The 20414-nt window shown below is 41.1% G+C and overlaps 1 protein-coding gene across 2 annotated transcripts in view; it reads left to right on the top strand.

Moving 5' to 3' along the window:
* Positions 1 to 20414, top strand: part of LOC118781873 (nuclear factor of activated T-cells, cytoplasmic 3-like) — a 56410-nt gene that overhangs the window by 14537 nt on the left and 21459 nt on the right. For both annotated transcript variants that reach the window (XM_036534999.1, XM_036535000.1), the window contains exons 2-4: positions 4634 to 5720; positions 9674 to 9836; positions 19533 to 19732. In XM_036534999.1, the coding sequence (XP_036390892.1) occupies positions 4634 to 5720; positions 9674 to 9836; positions 19533 to 19732 (1450 nt within the window). The remainder of the gene's footprint in view (positions 1 to 4633; positions 5721 to 9673; positions 9837 to 19532; positions 19733 to 20414) is intronic.

Raw genomic sequence — 20414 nt, 5'->3', positions numbered from 1 at the left:
AGTAAACAGCTTTCTGTGTGACATGCAGGCACTTTCAGATTTAAACAAGGAACAGAAACATTTTCAACCAATGCTGAAATGGTAGATATGTTTCATTAAAAAAAGTTGTCTTATTGATTGATATTCTCTTCCCTTATCTGTCTTTCATTGTTGAATAGACATGATTTTAATTAGGGGGGCACTAATTGCCTGCTAATTGTCAGTGAGATCTTTATCTAGAAAAAATACACTTTGATTTTTTTGAAAGCAGTAAAAGTTTCATAAAGGTAGGCAAAATGCTGTTCAGCTCATGGTAATAGTTTTCAAGTCAGCTGGCAGAAGCATTGTTACATAGAATGAGCACATTGTGAAAAAGTAGTTCTGAATAGTTGAAAATAAAATACTTTTTGTAGTTAGTGTTCAGTTCAGAACAGAATATGTACCTACTACTTGGCAGTATTAAGTCATTGCAGTTTCTTTTCCTAATGTTGGTCAAAAGTAGCACATATATAAATCTGACTGCAGACAATTTTGCAGCAAGGGTGACTTGATTCTGGAGGGTGCAGCATAGGCAGTGGCACCCGGTCATGATACTGTAGCTGGCTTGACAGAATGGATTTTGATGATACTTCAGATGAGGAGCATGACAAGTATGAAGTGCAAGCCAATTTTGGCAGCCTTGGCAATTTTTCAGTTTGAGCCAAGATTATTACATCAAGGGAGTCAGCAGTCAACAGTAAACATCTTCTTAGAGAGGAGGAAACAATCTACGAAAGATGATCCTGATGGTAGACGATGTGACTATGTGCAATGGAAATAATATTCTAATAATAGTCAACATATTTGCAGCTATATCTTGCCCTTACTGTACGTAATGACAGCTGTGGATTACTGCCACACCTTAATCATCATGGATAAAGTGCTCCTTGGTAAGGAAAGTCATGGTTTGATTTAGCTTGCTAGCTCACATATGCAGTTTCCATTATTGGAAACTGTTGGCTGGTTGCATCTAATTTGTTCCTGTATTGAAGTACACTTCAGTGTCTGAATGACCTGTGTATGTGTGTTTGACCATAAGGCTGTGCTGGACGGGGTCCTATCATTCAGTCAGCAGGAGATCTGGCTGGTGCATGTTGTACTTGTTGTAAAACCGGAAAAAATGTGTTCACGCATTAGTTTTCATGTAGATCCTATCCAGTGCTGTTTTATACAGTTGTAATTGAATTTTCATATATGAATGTCACACATGAGTGAAATGAGGTGATTTGAAATAATAATATAGGCTTTGGTAACTGCACATTATGTGTTTATCTGGCACAGAAAATGAAGATTGTTTTAGGTATTTGTTGCGATCATTGTCTTGGACACATGAGAAGTTGGGCACCTTATATGCTGCATGCATTGTGTGATATTGCTGTTAGCATGCTGTGTGATATAGCTATATAAAGTGAATAGTAAGGAATAGTAAGGATTCCATACTTTGTTTCACAGTATGCAAACGTATATCTCTGAAGTGTCTTTCTCTCTGCATTGTTTAACTTTATATAATGCTTTGACCATAGCAGCTGTGAAAGTAATTGGAATGCAAGACATACACACGTCATCTTTATTCCTCACTTCTTTATACCATGTTCAAAAGTGGTTTAAATAATTTTGGTTTGTGCATATATAGGAAATTCTTGAAAGTATCTCCAACGTTCCTGCTTCATTAGCGCCCAGTCACGGAACAAATAGGCTCCATGGCATCTTGATAATATGTGAAAGAATGTCAATGTGTGAAGTCACTCATACTAAGAACCTTCTGGGTAAGCAGTGACATCTTTCCATTTTCATACTGTGTTATACTCTCCCCATATCAGCTTTCAAATTCACAATTTCAAATGAGAGTCTAGATTCTTCATAGTCTTGATTGATGGAGACCAGGTGATACTGGAATACACTATGGCAGTGCTGCTAGTATGAAATCTGCTGAGCATCTTAAACGGGGAATTCACAGACTTAATATTCTACATATATAAATTCTATGGTTTTCATAGCAGTAATATATATTTTTTCTGGCACACCCAGACTACCAACATAGAAAACACTGTAGCATGTTTGAGTAACATGTATCCATTTTGCGTTGCAGAACTAGAACTGGGGAAGCTGAACCCCAAGCTGACTTACCCAGTAGAAGGAGATTACTTCTCCATTGCATTACCCACTGTTGAAGATCGAGGTGACTGTCTGGTCTTTATCTGCTGTCTGAGGCTTGAAATTTTTATGAAAGTACAGACCTCATATAATTGCTTTGTACTTTAAGTTTACCGTGACCAATGGTGGCAGCATATTCTCTGTTCAGTGGTTCTCTGCTCAGTTCGAAGTACGGACACCAGTGGAAGTGGCGCAGTTGTGTACCTTGCCAGCTCTGCCCTTAGCTTGCTTGTAAGTAGGCCAGCACTAGTGACACTGGTCGACTGTACTGACAGGGGTCACCACAGCAAAAGAGATCATGGAAAACCACCCTGAACTCAAACAAAGTAAGCCAGCCTGGAACCAGCTCCGCAGTGGAAAAGGGGATTTCCAGTCTATAACAGAATATCACGGCAGTATTCCGCCCACTATTTGGCTAGTTTATGCTCTCCTGTGGCATACTGTTGACAGACAGCATAAGGATGTCAATGAGAACATTTCTTGGATGCATTGAGTGCAGCTAAACCAAGATCATGTCACATGGATTGCTTTATTTCAGTTGGCCACTGAAAAAAAATGGCTGTTTTCTTCAGTTCCATGCTGCATATTACATTATTGCCAGATATCACAAGATCTGTTCATGCTGTTAACATTCTGCTAATGAGTTTTGTATGTCCTAATTTATCATTTCACAGTTTGTTGAAAAAGGGGATTTCTTTAAATGTTTTGACGTTTGTTTCTGTTCAGAAAATTGCAGACAAATTTGGTGTTGTCATTTGTGTCTGTTGAAGTCATTTTAGTTGTTTCTGTTATGTATCAGTCATCTAAATAGGTATGCTGGTGTTGAAAAACTGTAGGTACAGAATTCTACTTTTATAGAACTCCTAGACTAGAGTTTCTCAACGGGGCCGGTACCGCCCCCCAGGGGGCGTTCGGGCAATGCTGGGGGGCGTTGTGAACAAGGTAGCTGAAAAGGGGGCGCTCAGGTATAAATGGGGGGCGTTAGTGACGGTTATTCATCACAATTTTTAAGCTTCTGTCAGTACAAACAGTGTTCATTTGAATTTGAAATAAAAGATATTCTGATGTCTTTGTGCGAATGATTAGGCTATGTAAGCAATTTTTCAGCGCTTTTATTTTGAAATGTCACACTGGAAGTGATGGTGATGAGTTACGCGGTTTTGACTGATGAATAAAGAAGTTAATAAAGCTTGTCGATCGGTTCGGAGCTCCCATCTCCTTGTTTAATTAATTATTATTAAAAGTATAGGCTTACAACAGAACGCTCGGTTACAATTATATTTTCATGCTGCCGGTACTCTGACTTCTCCTCATACACTACCGGCAAGAGGATCATGATGAGGTCAGGGGGCGTTTGTTCAAAAAAGGTTGAGAACCACTGCGCTAGACAGTATAGCTTTCTGCTAGTATAGTTATATAGTGTATAGTTTCCTGCTAGTTTTCCAGTGCACATGCTAACACAGTGTCCCGCTTATACAGTGGAGGTGATATGTCTGGCCATGCCTGTCTCCACTCCACATAGTCTGTGGCAGTTTATCATCAGTAACCTCTGATAGCAGGCACACAATCGGCTCCTTGTCTTTTCACCCCTGTGCGTCCCGTTAGCTGGCTGCTGTGTGGGCGGGTACTCTTTGAGCTTTGTTATTAATAGCATGCCACTGCTGCAGTGTTGACAGCTGTGAGCGCGCACGGTTGTGTGAATTTGATTCCTGAGTACCGATGTTCAGCAACTCTCCCCTTGAACGAGTGCCCCCCTCCTTCATCCCTCGCTATAGGATTTCTAGTGAGACATCAATATTTTACAGTAATACTGTTTTGTAGTAGTGGGTTTGTTTTTTTGCACATGTGATCTTAAGCAGCATGCTTGCAAATGGTTGCCCTCTCTCTGTTCAAGGCCAACTCCATACCTTAGCGATAAATGATTGTGATAAGTGTGGTGGTTATTATTTCTTATCATATCTCTGGCACCAGAAAGCAACTCGGACCTTGAAAGAAAAATTTTTAACAACCACCTTTGCAATTGTATGTTTTTTCGATGGTAAGCATATTGTTTACATCAGTGTGTGAACCTGTATTTCCCAGTCTCTCCCCTCATAATTTTGGTAACTTTAGGATAAAGCTGAGTGACAAATTTCACATCAGTGTCTCTTTTTTTAATGCCATTAATTTGTCATTTTGTATCACACATTTGTTCAGTAGATGGGTGTAAGAATAGTGTTATGAATAGTGTTATGCTCATACTAGTGTTGAATGGTGTTAGGCTCACACTCACTGGTGTGGGAGTGTTGTTAGCCTGGTCTGACACTGTTGCTCATTCAACTTGAAACGATACACTTCTGTTTGTTCATGCTGGAAGTCTCTCTGGTAATAGTGTCTTTTAAATTAATTTAATGTGATGTAAGCAAGAGTAGAAAATATTGGGAATTGTTCTTATGATGTTTCTGTTGTTTTTAAAACCCAGATATTGAACCTGATGACAACACATCTTTCTACATCCTCAATGTTGGCCAGCCGCAGTCTGTGGTTAACCAGCCCATTGGGATCCCACGCCATGGCCTCCAGCCTCACTCTCCAGTCATTTCAGCACCCCCGCGGCTGCAAGCCCACAAGGCCAATGACCCCAGCTATGAGGTCCAGGGCTACAAGTACAGTCCTGTGGGGGTCCCCAAGGCCTTTGAGTGTCCCAGCATCCAGATCACCTCCATTTCCCCTAACTGCCAGCCAGACATGGAGCACAATGAGGACGACTTGCGAGCCAAAGGGCCTGATGGGGACTATGACCGACCCTTGTCCAGGGACCACCTTTACCTGCCTCTTGACCACTCCTACAGAGACTCCTCCCTGAGCCCCAGCCCGTGCAGCAGCCTCTCCTCCAGGAGCTGGTTTTCAGACGCCTCCTCCTGTGAGTCCTTCTCTCATGTGTACGATGATGTGGACTCGGAACTGAATGAGGCAGCCGCCCGCTTCACCCTGGGCTCACCGCAGGGTGGGCCAGGAGAAGAGCCTTGGCAGCACCACCACCCCGCCTTCACCCACTCGCTGTCACCCCGGCAGTCCCCCTGCCACTCGCCCCGCACCAGCGTCACCGATGAGAACTGGCTGAGCCCACGGCCTTCCTCACGGCCCTCCTCCCGCCCCACCTCACCCTGTGGCAAGAGACGCCATTCCAGCGCTGATATCTGCTACCCGGGCTCTGTCTCTCCGCACCACTCCCCCACCCCTACCCCAGGCCACTCCCCTCGGGGGAGTGTGACGGAGGACACCTGGATTGGCAGTCCTTCAATGGGTGTGTCCCCCTTCCAGTTTTGCCCCTCTGAGGTGGACATTCCGTCCAAGACTAGGAAAACCTCTCAGGATCGGACAGTGCTTTTGTCTGGGAAGGCAGACTTGGGTCTGGAGGACCCAGGCAACATCTCGCCCTCTCTAGAGTCCCCAGTGGAGGATATGGGACACAACATGAAGAAAGATGGCCCTGGAGAGCAGTTTCTCTCTGTCCCCTCGCACTTCACGTGGAACAAACCCAAACCAGGCCATACACCGATTTTCAGGTAGGTCATTGAGGTCATGATCAATATTCCAGCCTACTTTGAAGATTTGTTTATTAACATTAAGCAAGAACACAATGGAAAGATTAAATGTAAGTTATATTACACAAAATGATGGTACAATCTAAAGGCATATCAAACAAGGACTGTAAATGCCATCACATACAACTTGAAGAATGATTAAAGATTGGGTTATTGTGGGTAGGGTTATTTACAAGCTTTACGAGGTAATTCAGATTAGAGCACGGAACACAGTGTTCAGCATTACCAGATCAAAGGCTAAATCAGTATCAAAGACATAAGTTGCTTGGAATTATAAATGTGTGCAGGGTAGGTGCATATTTGGGAGGTGGCTTGGACTTGGACTTTTTGTAATGGTGAAAGTTATAAAGATGGAACTCAGAAGGCTGAGGGTACTGTGGAAATCCTATGATGCTAGGTTCAATAAAGAGTTTTGTAAGGCAAATGGATTGCTTGAATGGCGTCGTCCATAAATTTTAAGATGTTTTAGCTGCATTGACAAATTAGATCTCTTATATTAATTTGTTAAAGTGAAAAAAAACAACGAAATATAAAATACAGAATACAAATCAAAATGTTTTTTCTGTTTTCAGAATAATAATTTAGCTTTACCGTATCTTTGTGTGCAGTCAGATAGTAACTAATACATTGTTGAAGGTGATTCAGATGTAATTATGATTACTATTTTGGTATTTCTGTGTGATCTTTTGTCTTGTCTGTTTTGTTTTATATGATACATAATATAATTTAAATATGTCAAGAAAAGTATTGAGAGAATATATTGAGAAATGCTATTCAGATGATAGCTTATGTTTCAGAATTGCAATGTAAAACAAAGATTTTTTTTTCTGTCCCTGGTGAACAAGAAAACAGAATGTCAGCTGAAGCCTCCATAGGGTCATGGGTTTAGTTAAATAATGCATCATGTGGGAGTCTGACTTAAAGTTATACAACTTGTGTAATTGCTTGTCATTTATTTTGAAATTTGTTTATCCCTGGTTAGTTAGTGGAGTCCAGTGAAAAATGCCCATGTGTTCATGTATGTCAATGGTGGCTATAGTATATGTGCTTGTGTGTGCGTGTGCATGTGTGTGTATGTGTGTGTGCATCTGTATGTTTGTCTCTGTTACTGGGTGTGTCTGTGTCTGTGGGGCTGAGGTCCAGCTACTGATGTACCCCGCATTTCAGGGAGCTGGAAGGTGTGTGATTTTATGGGTATTGCGTGTAGCATGTAACTTGTGCTGTAGTTGTGCAGAATGGTGGAGACATTGAGGAAAAGTTGCACTGTTCCATGTCACTGTTGTCAGACTGCTGCTTGCAGCTTCATGGTCCCTGTGTGTCCTCTCTTATTACCATGGCAGGAGCAGTAGCACATTTCCTGGGTTATGTCGACCCACTGGGGGAAAGAAATATGTCAGTCATTTGCACAGCGCCTTGCCTTTTAACCCAGTGCTTCTACTGTGCCATGTTATGAAGGCCAGAGTAGCAAATAACAAAAATGATTTGTCGCTGTTTGATGCTGTCATGAACTTAATGAACTGCGTTGCTCTTCAGGACTTAAGTATCCAGATTGAATAAATGAGTCACATCTAACAGGGAACACGATACAACTCACAGACCAAATCATCAGGAGCACCAGCTTCCCTCTGAGAATGCCAGCCTGTTCTTCCCCAGTGGAATACACTGGATATTATGACTGCATTCAACAACAAATCCTTTGCCTAGCACAGTTCATTAATTTACATACACACATACATATGTATATATATATATATATATATATATATATATATATATATATATATATATATATATATATATATAAATGAATATTCTGCAATTACTGGTTTTTGCCTGATGAAATTTATAAAAACCATTAAATTGAAAACTTGCGAGTGAAAATGTCCGGTAATAATGCTCATACAAAATGTAGTTATAACAAAGGCTATTTATTTAGCTATAACGATTGCTTATTTATGAGGTCAGCAAGCTGTACCCTGTGGCTAAAATTGCCTGTGTTCTGCCCGTGTCAAGCATGCCAGCAGAGAGGGGCTTCTCTCTGCAGAATTGAATTAAGACTGTGCTGCAAAGTCATCTGGTGGAGGAAAGAGTGACGCTCTTATGCGCATTGCAAGCTGCAAAGACACATTGGATTGGACACGTTTGATTTCAAGTGGGCAGCAGAGGACATTGCCGCAATGAAAAAATAAAATGCTACCCGGTAGCCTGTAGGCTACATTTGATGCCATATAGGCCTGTCCTTTTTTAAACAGGCTACAGATGTTACAGGTTACAGATGTTTTGTAATAGCCTACATTTTAGTGCCTAATATTGAGGTTTTGCTCAATAGTTACTGTTCATTTTGCTTAATCATCACTGCTCATTAAATAGTCAAACTGATTTGAGGTTGTTGTCATTATTTCGTCAACCTAGGTGTACATTATATTTGCGTTTGTAACATAGACTGTTATTGAAACGTGACCGTGAAGTTTCATATTTGTCCAGTAAAATAAATTCTTTCCAGCCACCAGACCGGCAAGAAAAACAAAATACATATATATATATATATTAGGGATACATAAATACATATATATATATTAGGGATGCACTGATTTATCGGCCGAACATCGGTATCGGCCGATATTCGCCGTGTTGACTGCCATCGGCCTATCGGCAAATAAGGTGACATTCACCGATGGCTGTGGCTGATGTTTATCTGTTGTGTCGCATCAATTTTGCACTGGCTAAATGTTGTGTTGGTTATTTGCGGTCTGACTCGGACAACAGTAGCCTACCCAGCTGCAGATTTGGAGAAGATCCGAGAGGTGGTACTATAATTAGCCTTATTCACATGGTGGCCATTTTGCTCTTACTTCACGCTCAGGGTGGGAGCAGGGTAACTCTTCAGTTAGCATCTATGGCAAAGTGGACCAAAAGTTTGATGTGTGTCTGTATCTACCTTTGGAAGAAATAAAACACAAATGGTTAGGTGGGTCAGCAAAGATCCCTAAAAGAATTCAAAAGAGATACAGTTGCTGAATTTAAAGTTATATCCACTAATGAATGAATGACCTGGCACACTAAACACTTGCTAGTTAGCTAACTAATGTTAAGTTGCTAGCTAGCAGCTGGTACTTAAGATTAGAAGTCAATATCTTGGCTTGCAGTGCGAATGTTAAAATTAACTATTTGTTCATAAGAGACATGATAAAGCTGTATTGGTTTGATAGCTAGCATAGTGCATGAAAGCCAAATTGGTTTTTCATATTCAGCTAGTCTGTGGTAGATGTTTCTGTGTTGATACATGTTATTTTCAGTACAGTAGCAGATTTTTCATCCTCAGATGAAGCTATGAATAGGGCAGAAACACCTTTACTCCATGAATGTCAAGTTATTGAGAATTTGGCCAACCTTCCAGATTGTTTGTTTGTGTACTTAAGAAATGAAATACATGTTTCTTTTCCTATATTGAGCATAGATGAGATTTTTTTTCTTTTGCTTAGCCACAATACAAACACACACAGAGGATAATTCAGTACAGATACAGGCTATCAGTCTGTTACATTCAAGCTTTGCAGGATTTGCCATTTCTTTTGATGTATGTTTTGGAATAGTTATTTTTATTCGCTTTGATGTCAGATTGTCCACACAACAGGCGCAATGATGTGCACCGCCAGTGCAGTTGTCCAGAGTCTTTTGTTATTAATCTGTTGAATAGGTTTTAGCTTTGTTTCTGTTTTTTAGTCAGACAGACTATTGTCATTGTGTCCCCACTCCCATGGCAAAGGCCATGTTCCTATTGTCATTGTGTCCCCACTCCCATGGCAAAGGCCATGTTCCTTTGCTTAATGATGGTAACCGTATCAACGTGGTTTGCTCCTTCCATTGTTGTGCCATGCAATGTCCCTTAGTTGCACTTCTGTGTCTCCCTGCAGGACATCATCCTTGCCCCCTCTTGATTGGCCCCTGCCCAGCCAGTTCGGGCAGTATGAGCTGAAGATCGAGGTACACCCAAAGGCCCACCACCGAGCACACTACGAGACAGAGGGGAGTAGGGGAGCAGTCAAGGCGGCCTCCGGGGGTCACCCTGTGGTCAAGGTGAGACACATGACCTCCACTAGAGACTCATCAGAGTCAACAGCTCAGAACAAGGTGGTATAACTCTCCACTAATTAGATGCAGTAGGTTGTTTGTGCTAAATGAGTGGCTCAAGTTTCCTATGTGGCCTAGGCCGGCATGCTTGTTTGCGTTCTTATATGTTAAATGAGTTCAGCTGTGTGTGGTTGTTCAGCAAACTCCTCTCACCTCCATGGCAGCTGGCAACATCATCATGTAACAGACTCATGCTTGCAACTCTGACTCAGGAAGTGGAATATGAGAACCTCCACAGTGATAGTGTGGAGAGAGAGAGAGAGATCCATTGGATAAAAGCATCGAAACAGACCGTGACCTTACACAAATTGGTGGAATCGTTGATATCTGTATTCTCTTGTTTGGGGCTGATGTGCTGCCAGGCCAGTTGTGTACCTGTGTACCTTGTTGTGTACCTTTTAACACACACCCACTGAAGAACATAAAACAGACAAGCAGGATGTTAAGCAATATCACTGAGGAGAAAATGGTACAGAGGTTAGTGCATGTATGAAGTATCAACAGTAGAGAACAGATTGCCCTCAGAACATAAATTAGCCACACACTGTCGTGCAATACTACAGCAGGGACATCTGACTTTACAGCCACACCTTTGTCCGTCATTGAGCAGTTGTGGAGATCCTTGCAGTGAGTGGTAAATATTTAATGGCTGTGGGGACAGTAGCCTTTTGTTTGGTGTGACGGGAGCATGGCATCATTGCAAGCCCTAATTAAGGTGGAATCACGATGTGAAAATGAATGATTGATTAGGAAAGAAGGATGAACACCTGAAAATTACTTTCTTCTAAATCTTGTCTTTCATTGGCCCACTGACGGTCATGGGTCCAAAATTCACATTCTTTGGATAAAGACAAGTGTTATGATATAGTATGCAAATAAATTTGTATTATTTTGTGCACAGTAAGTGCAGTGTGATTGTTTATTTGAGAAGAGATGCTTCAGTGTTGTTAACAAGCCCTCCCTGTTATCTGCAAGTTGAGTTTGCTCCTTTGCAACAACGACATTTGACATACTAACTTGTGTTGATGTTGCAGTACATGTAGTTGAGGTCACTGAAGCGATGGTGAATGGTAATTACTTTCGCTTAACCTGCATCAGCTTGAAAGCCCCATTTGAAGGGAAAGTGAGGCAGTAGCTGCCCCTGCCCTTGACTGCCGTAGGGCAGTTTTCCTGCAGGTGGGGTCTTCTTGCAAGCTACCTGAATAGTCAGGTCAATGCCAACCAACTTTGGACATTTGGTTGTACAAAGAACAATTTATAAAAGATTCAGAGCTGACTGAGTACACATTTAGAAGTTACAAGTGTTACAAGTTTGCCCTGTTAATGTGAACAGGGATCGTTTCTCTAGATACTTTCTGTGTCCCCTAGTCCGTGCATGGAGGAATCTTTATCCTGAAATCAGTCAGTGTTAATGGTTAACCTTTTTAACTGTTGCTCCAGATTTTAGCTTACCATGTGTGGAGATGCATAATTTAGATGTCAGAATATAAGATTTTTTCAGCACTCCCTTTTTACAAAAGTTGGCTTTTTCCTCTAGTTGATCTGTTTTGATGATTTTTTTTTAAAATTGCAATATTCAAGTAATATAATTATGCTCCTGAAGAACCAGGTTTCTATAACATGATGTAGTGAGATCACAGTGCTGTTGCTCTTGTGTACAGGGTAGCCTTTGTGCTGTTATTATACTGTTTCTGTTCTCTGGGGTGTTCTTTTCTGGTCTACATTTTCAGACAGTCTTTATTTTCGGGTCATATATTCATTATTTTCACAGAAACCTTTCTCTAGTTATAAGAAGACATCCTATTTACTAGGCAGTAGGGAGATTTTTGTTATTTTTCAGTAAACCAAGAGCAAATCTCATCCCAGAGTCCCTAATCACTCCACTGTCTACTTGGGGGAGCTTAGGGCCTGCTGTACAGGTGAAGTGCATGTTGTGAAAACATCATGTCATAGCTGCGGTCTTTACCCGTTTCGCTGTCTGCCACATGCACAGACTGCGGAGCCCTCTTTTGGTGATGAGCATGGAGAACAGAGCACTGTGAAGATGCAAAGTCAACTACAAACAGACTGTGAAACTTGGAAGGAGGCCATTGTCTTGTTATGTGTGTGTCCTAGTGTGATGAAGTACATTATTTATGTCCTTGTCTGTGTTCTTCAGTCTTGTCATTACTGGTTCACTTTACTGAAGCAGTACCTCCTTCACTCCTCCTTTCTCACGGAGGACCCTGGAAAAGGTGGCATCTGTCTGTTTAGTAGTTTAGTAGTTGTAATCTGGCACTGAAGAGGTGCTGCATGGATAGATTGTAGCTTTAAGGTGTGATCTGTAGCTTTGAAACTGGGGCTCAGACAAATTTGATTTTGAATGGGGCAGCATTTCCAGGTTCCACGTCATCCCACTTTCTGTAGCAGTTTTGTCATGACTTGGTTTGAAGTAGGGGAAAAAAGTTAAATAAAATGCCATTCACATCGCTGCTGTTCATCTGGTTTTAGCACGAGGAATGTGCCTTTAAAGGTTTTTCAGGTGTTTGCCTCAGTAAAACAACTTTTTTAATCATTGTTATTATGGCTTATCACACATCTCACGGCTACACATAGGTATGACAGGTGGTTGTATATGTCATCCTGTCCTTTTTTCTAAATAGAGGAATAGATATTTTATTTCGCTACACAAACTGAAATAAAGCATACGGCATCATACTTGTCTTGTGTAGTATTAATACATGTGTAGAAAACTACAAAATTATTTCCAGCCTGCGTGAGAGAAGTAATTCACCTTTGGCCATGCAAACACGTTGGCTCAGGTTAACGTTACAGGGGTAGACCATTTCGTCACACTAGTTGCTAGGAGACTTGTAAGCCCATAGCCTGTCTGGCAGTGGTATCCATGTGCATATTTAATCGGCTTAATTGTGTTTTCTGACACAAAGAGAATCCAGTGTGGTACCTCAAGCGTGCCAGTGGGCCAGGAAGCCAGGCTGAGGCAACTCCATACATTTCTTTCTGTCAGTGAGCACCCACAGTAGAAACCATCTACACAGGTTTATTCTTGAAGGGATTGCTGCAATAACATTGTATTTTATTAAAAATAAAATGGGTCTTAACAATATTCGTCTCAACATGCTTATCCAATTATAATAATAATAATATTTTTAATTTTTTTGTACATGAAGATTTAGAAAACTGTTTAGGATTTGACTCTAAATAAGATCAGGTTTACTGTTTACAAGGATTTCTGGGTGAAAGGTATTTCAAGAGCTCATGTCAGACAGTACATAAATTATCATAAGATTTGATTTATAAGTTTCATTGTTGGCAAAGATACATTTGCTAACTTTAGTGTAGGCCTATTCTCACAAGTAGTGGAAGTGAGCAGTTATGATATTGATCTTCACCTCCTTTTCAGACTGTCAGTGAAATACAGTAGCCCAGTTTTACCTTTGAATTACTTCATGGCTGTGGCTATAACCTTGTGAGGTTATGTAAAGTAACTTCCCGGAAAAGTATCTCTAAGGAAGTATTCTTGACACTCCAAATAGACTTTAATTATGATGGATAAGCTAGACAAATAAAAAGCACAATTATTCCCTGTATAATGACGTTATCAAGACCCAGGATTTATTTGATGTAAATTAGATAGCGGTAGAGAGTGGTTTATTTAAACCCCAGCCAAATTCAAGAGGACAACAACCTTTACCCAGAGGAAGATAACAGTGCCATATAGAGGAGGTGTATACATTGAACCACATTTCTCTGTGTGTATTTACCTTGTTTAAACAAACCACCAGTTAAAAAATTCTAGGCCTCCGACATGCAGCCTTGCAACATTGATAACTGCCAGACTTTTAAACACTGAGCTTTTGTGCAAAACGGGCTTCAGGTAATACCGTTGTGACAGCATTGGAAAACAGCAAGGGCCAATCCTCCCACCAGATCCAGCATTGACCTTGAATCCTCAAACCCCCACAATTTAGCCCCCTCCCACAGAGTTTTCATTTATGCACACACTGACCCTTGCCATGGAAACGGTAGCGAAACACGTTGAAACAACTTGGCAGGCCTCCTTAGTGGAGCAGTGAGTGTCTGAGTGAGAAAGTGTAGTGTTACTAGAGGGGGAGGGTTTACACATGGTCAGGCATGGAATGCCTCTTACGCACCGCGCTCGTCCTGAATCGCCGTTACTTTGTAGGGACACAGGCATACTGATCTGTCAACATTTGTTACTTTTGCATTTGAATTTGGCCAATGTCAAAAATTTGAGGGGCTGCTTTTCTTCTGTCAGCAAATGATCCTGTAGGGCTGTTTCTTACTATTACTGGATCAGTGGAACAGATGCAGCCCGAAATAAAGCAAGCTCAGTTTAGACTGCCGTATGTAATATTATCCAGTGGTTTTATTTTAGTTTGAGTTTACTATTCCAGCATTAAGACCATGCGACTGTTCTGCTGGACTGGTATTAATGTCACCAGTTTAATATAACTGCAGATTCATCAGGCCTTGTTTACCAGCTGGTCTGGGAGGCTTTCAAAGGGTATTAAAGTGCAGTGGTGACTCCCCCTCAGTATTTCACACTAAGCTTGTATTTGATGGGGTCTGTTGCGTAGGAAAATCAAGACTGAGCCGGACGAAAAACACTGTCGGCCCATGTGTTTAGAGGTTAGGCTTAGTTTTGAAATAATCTTGTTTAAAATTTGAAATCAGTGGTATTACCACAGTGCTCCGGGTGGTTTTATGAAGAATTTGTTTGTAGAGTTTTGAAAACCACGTTCTACCTATATTGTAATGACGATTACAGTAGTCAAGAGTAGTTTTCTCGTGTGTATGTGATATGGATACACTGCAGGCCCAGCCCTAGGCCCAGCCCCGCCCCTTTCAGCTCTGCCTCTCTCTCTCGCTCTTGGCATTCCCAGGCGGGGTCCTCTGGGTCACATTTCACGTTCAAGTTGAGGCGCGAGCTGGTGGTCCACGTGATGTCACTCCCCCAAATACAAGCAAATACACACACACACACACACACATACACACAGAACATCACTTTGACAGAACCACAGTCTCCTGCCTCACAGAGACCGGGCTGTATTGGAATGAATTAAGAGCCTCTTTCAGAGTGGAATTCAATGAGGGAGACAGTAGAATAAATAAATAGTCAGGAATAGCCCCAAAGGGAGGGAGTACACAAATAAACTGTTTTTTTCTGTACACGACTTATGTTGTTGATTCACATTTTATAGAAAATTATGTATTTATGTAGTGTACAATGTCAGTGTGCCTCATGGACTCAGTGTCTTAGTACGGTGTGTGATCTGAAGTAGTGAAAGCAAACTGTTTAACCAGTCAGTTTCTCAAAGGCCCCTGCTGCATGCAGACACAGAAACAGACAGAAATGCTCTGTGTGTGTGAGTGAGTGAGAGTTTGGTGCATGCTGGTGTTTCAGGGTGTGAGTGGCTGTGTGAATATGCATGTTCTCATGAGTGTGTATGTTTATGTGAGTGTGGGTATGTGGCACATTGATGCACGGCAAATTGCTGCCAAAAGTATTGAATCCTGTCTTAATTAGAAATCCAGTTACTAATTTAGTTATTTAATTGTGATATGTAGGCATTTTTCTTCAGACACAGAAACAGAAACTGCCATATTCCCCTGAATGTAAGGGAGTCCTGATTATAAGGTGATCTCCCTTCTTAAAGAAGAGACTCACAAAAATGCCACTTATAATGCCAAATAATACTGTAATGTCAGTAGTCAATGGTGGAGAAATGAATATTTTCTTACTCACTATAGGTGTCATTACTTTGGTAGATCTTGAGTTTGTAATCCAATAACTAAGTTTGAAATCCAGCATGGGATTCTGATATGTTTAACTCCACGATCCTTCAGAAGAGTTACTACTGTTGGAATCCAGCATTGCATTTTTAGATCACAAATTCAAGAACTTACTTGTGTGTCTTTTCAAACCAACAGCATTTAGGTTCACAAAATGATTTTGCATTTGCAATGAAGTTGGCGTTTAAAAGGCACTCGTTAGGCCCAAATTATTGTCATTATTTTTAGTGACACTTTTTTGCCGCATGACAGTTTTTTGGTGTAGAATTTAGAGCTGGACCCAAATATTTGGGTATTTGTTCATTGGGTAGGTATTCGATTCTCAATTTTGGGATTCGGATAGTCGTTTTTTTTTGCGCTAAATGTAGGCAATCAACAAAGGTGAACTGTAAAATATGTTTTGTCAGTACATTCTTGTACTGTATTTATACTTTTTAAATGCACTGTTAAAATGTGGAAATATATACTATCTCATCTGGGGTGCCTGACATCCCTTTCACTCATAGCAGTGAACGTCATGGTGAAGGGTAAATAAAAAGTAGCCAGCAATCGCCAAGCTCATGCTTTGGGACTCAAACGGAGGGTCTGATTGTTTCGACTGACCCCTAGCTAAGTCACTCTGGAAGGATGCTAGCTGCAGAGATGCCATGCTTTTCTCTGCTTCTGGAGGGGTGTGAGACCATTTTTAAACATTGCATATATTTAAATGTGTCACAAGCCTATTATGTCACAAAAAGTGCATAGGTAGGACCTCGTTCAAACAAACCCCTTGGGATTACAAACATGGATAAAACACACCAAACCATTTGGAAAATGTTTTTTATTAACAAATAACAATACAGACAACAATACTGTAGAATAACAAAATCCTTAAAAATTAATGCCTTTAATTAAACTGAAAGACACGTGTTGCAAGACACGTGGCTCAGTCCTTCCTGAGTCATGCTCAGCTCAGCCCCCCCGGCCAAAGCTTCGAATATTCAATGTTTACTACTACCAAAGCTCTGGAGCCCAAAAAATGGTATTCGGGACAGCCCTAGTGGAATTAGATACCATGATTGTAAACTTGGCATTAGAACTCCTTCTTGAAGACACATGCACAGGTTTTGAGCCCCTCTTTTGGTATGGTCACTGCAGGTAGGCTTATCCAATTTCCTGCTGGTATGATAATCACACACAGCAGCAGCTGAATATACAATTGCAATGCAATTTTGGGGAGGATAATACAAAATATATTGTTTTCCTTTAGCTGTGCTAATTATAGCGTTTGACATCGCACATATTCAGATGTATGTATGTGTATATGTATGTCAATTTAATAGTAAAAACAATGGTAGGAAATTGCATTGTGTGGAGATATAAACATACATGTTATGTACATATCTGTGATGCCTGTTATTTGGGGCAGAACTGGCATCATGCTACCAATGCCCTGAAGTGTCTAAATAATAATGAGTGGAGCTGATCCAGATCAGTGCAGTTGAGTGTCTCAAAGCCTCTTAATGTGGTCAGGGTCAAAGGGAAGTCACAGTGTATCCTGGCTGCCAGACAGCAGACCTTAGAGACTGGATTGAGAGAACAAGTGCTTCCTTCCTCCATGAGATGCCAGTCCTTCATCCAGTGGGTTAGAATTAAGAATTAATTTTGCCTCAGAGAATGTTAGAACACATGCTGCATAACACGGACACCTGAGTGCCCTGTGGTACTTCATAATTATGCCATAAACTAGCGTTATTTTAATGTTAATCCACAATACTGGTGAACTGATGCCATTTTTTAACATGGGATAAGGGTTTTTTCAAAATTGGTGTCTCTCTACAGTCCAGGCTGAGGGCCTTTTTACAAGTGATAAAAGCCCTCTTAAAATAACAGTTTTAATGTTCCATCAACACATTCAAACTGACCTACAGTGCCATTCATTTTATGGTCTTAAAATGGCAGGAAACAGGTTCAAGTAAAACACAAACTGTCTGTATATAGCACCAGAGTTCAAAACAGTCATTTTCATCAGTTGCACCTAAAAAAATAAATGATGCTCTACAGTGACCTTTGAAATAGACTGAGCGTCAGGCTAACGGTGCGCCTGTGTTTTTCTGTGTACGCCCTGTAGATTAATTAGCTGGACCGGGGCAGTGCAGGTGTCGCCACTGAAATAAATCATCCACTCTAAGAAAGGCCTCTCCTTCCTCAGGTTGTTTTGAAAAGCACCTCATTTTCAGCCAGGGGTCACTCTGGGAAGAGGCGTCCAAACATCACAACGTTCCCTGCAGTGAGACAGGGGTGAGGTGATGAAAACAGCCCTGTGTCTCCCATTCTGAGGGCACAGGGTTTGTGGGCTTTCTCCACTGTTCCAGTGCTGGCTGCTTCCTCTGCGACTTTCCCACGTCACACACATCAACTGTGCAGGGATGTGTGGCGTGTTGGAGCAGGAGATTTGGAAACAATGAGCGTGAACTTTGCTCCATAGCAACTGTAGTGTCTTACCTTTGAGCCAGTCTAGTCTAGCACCAACTGATGTGTTCATGTCATGTTCATGCAGCACTTGGAAAACGCAATGTCGAGTGGAAATGATAATAATGGAAATTAGACAAAAAATGTTGCCTTTGTGAAACTGCCTACCAACCTCCATCAATCCAAATTAGCAAACCCATTACTCCAGTGAAGGTCAACGGACCAAACTTTATGTAGTCCAAGCATTTTCTAGGTGAACTAGTGTTTCATGAGTTTCTTTCAAAAACATAATGTACAATAAAGGCTTTTAGACATTTTTGGTAAAATGTGTAAACGGTCTGTGTAATGTGGTACAGAAGGTCAATATTTTGAAACCAAGCAGTGTTTGGTTCAATATTAAAAGCTCGTTCTTAAAATAGTTGAAGGACATTGGACAGGGAGTTCCAAGGAGTTATGCTGTGACATTTAAAAAAAAAATTAAACAGGAAGGTCACCATTCATCTGCAGCCATAGCACGCAGTGTCTCTAGGGTGCATGCCAGAGGAGGTTTTCTTTTATATACACCTGGTGGAGCTCAGGGGTCTGTGATTCCATCCTGCAGGTCTCGCCTGCTCCAAGCACAACATTCGAACAAGGCTTGAATTATGGGACTTTGTTTTTTTTTTTCCTCCCGCAGCGGTGGCTCCCCACCCTGCTCCCAATGGAAGAGCTCCTCCCTCAATGGCCTGCTTACCTGCAGGGCTGCCTGGCCGGCATGTGGAATTCACAGGGCTGGCATGCAGGCTGGCTGAGTGGCTGCTGTTTGGGCATTACTGTTTCAGGGGCAGGTTTTTAGCTTTTCTTTCAGTAAATTGTGCTGGAGTACTTTGAAAATCAAACTTGCTTTAGGGCAGAAGTTGCATCTGAGGGTGTATCAGGAGACTCATTTTTGCAGTGGTCATGTTGACTTATTTCTGCACATCTCTGTGGTGGCATGCACCTTTTAGGGTTTTACCTCTCTCTCTCTCTCTTTCACACACACACACACACACACACACACACACTTTCTCTCTCTCATGTCTTGTGTTCTTTCTCATATTTTGAAATGTGAATCTATTAATTATTGTATGGATCACAGACGGGATTTTCCGCAGTAATTACATATATGCGGGTTTCTTTGTGGAAAATGCCGGATGGAAAATGCGATTAAGGTAACATAGTTGAGAACATCAGCGTTGACCTGGTTTGAAGCCAGAATGGCAGATGCATCTCCGTAGACTTTTCCAAAATTATTAAGGCTTTGTGAACATGAACGTTACAGCTTAAAGAGATTTGCAAATACGTAAGGTGTTATGGTTTTGTATACATGGGTATTTTTCTTCTCTGTTGCAGCTCATTGGCTACAATGAGAAGCCCATCAACCTACAGATGTTTATAGGAACTGCCGATGACCGCTACCTAAGACCGCATGCCTTCTACCAGGTGCACAGAATCACCGGGAAAACGGTTGCTACTGCAAGCCAGGAAATCATAATTGCCAGCACAAAGGTCCTCGAAATTCCTCTCCTTCCCGAAAACAATATGTCAGCCAGGTACTTGTCACAACCAGTTCTGAGTTACATTATTCACTCTCGAACGTGCCACCGTTGAAGTATTGCAAGCATAAAAATAATTCCGTTGTCCAAAAAATTAATTTAAAGTTGCTGGGACTGTAATGTCTTCCACCGCGAACTTAATAGATTCTTGATTTAAACCAACAGGAGAAATGTGTCCAAAAGGAAAATCTGAGAATCATGAAAAACCTTGGATGTGTAGTGATTCAGTTACATTTTCCATTTTTGAGGCAAGAGTAGTCTGTAAGTTTAGAATGTTTTGTCATTGCATGATGGATTTATCCGTGGAGAGATCAACTTAATATCCTTCCCAACTGAATCAGAAGCGTGCTTCAGAATGACAAATTTTCATGTTATTTTTCATTTTAATCTGTCATTACCATCTTTTGGATGTTGCTGTGAATATTATTGTTGCAGGAGTAACTCTTTTACATTTGTTTCTAATTCATAATGATGTAACTCATATTGTAGATTTCATGTGACTGATCCTTTTAGGCATTTGGCATACAAACAGTGATTGATAAACATATCATTACAATGGTGAGAATGAAAACTGCATTCTTGTGCTCTGAGCACCACAGTCTAAATGCTCCTGCAGATTCAGTTTCCCTCACAGATGTGGAAATGTCCCAAGATTTTATACCCAGCCAGCTGAGTATAA

Source organism: Megalops cyprinoides, chromosome 8 (assembly GCF_013368585.1).
Source record: "Megalops cyprinoides isolate fMegCyp1 chromosome 8, fMegCyp1.pri, whole genome shotgun sequence".
NCBI lineage: Eukaryota > Metazoa > Chordata > Actinopteri > Elopiformes > Megalopidae > Megalops > Megalops cyprinoides.
The sequence above is the reverse complement of the archived record's forward strand: the minus strand, read 5'-3'. Positions and strand labels throughout refer to the sequence as shown.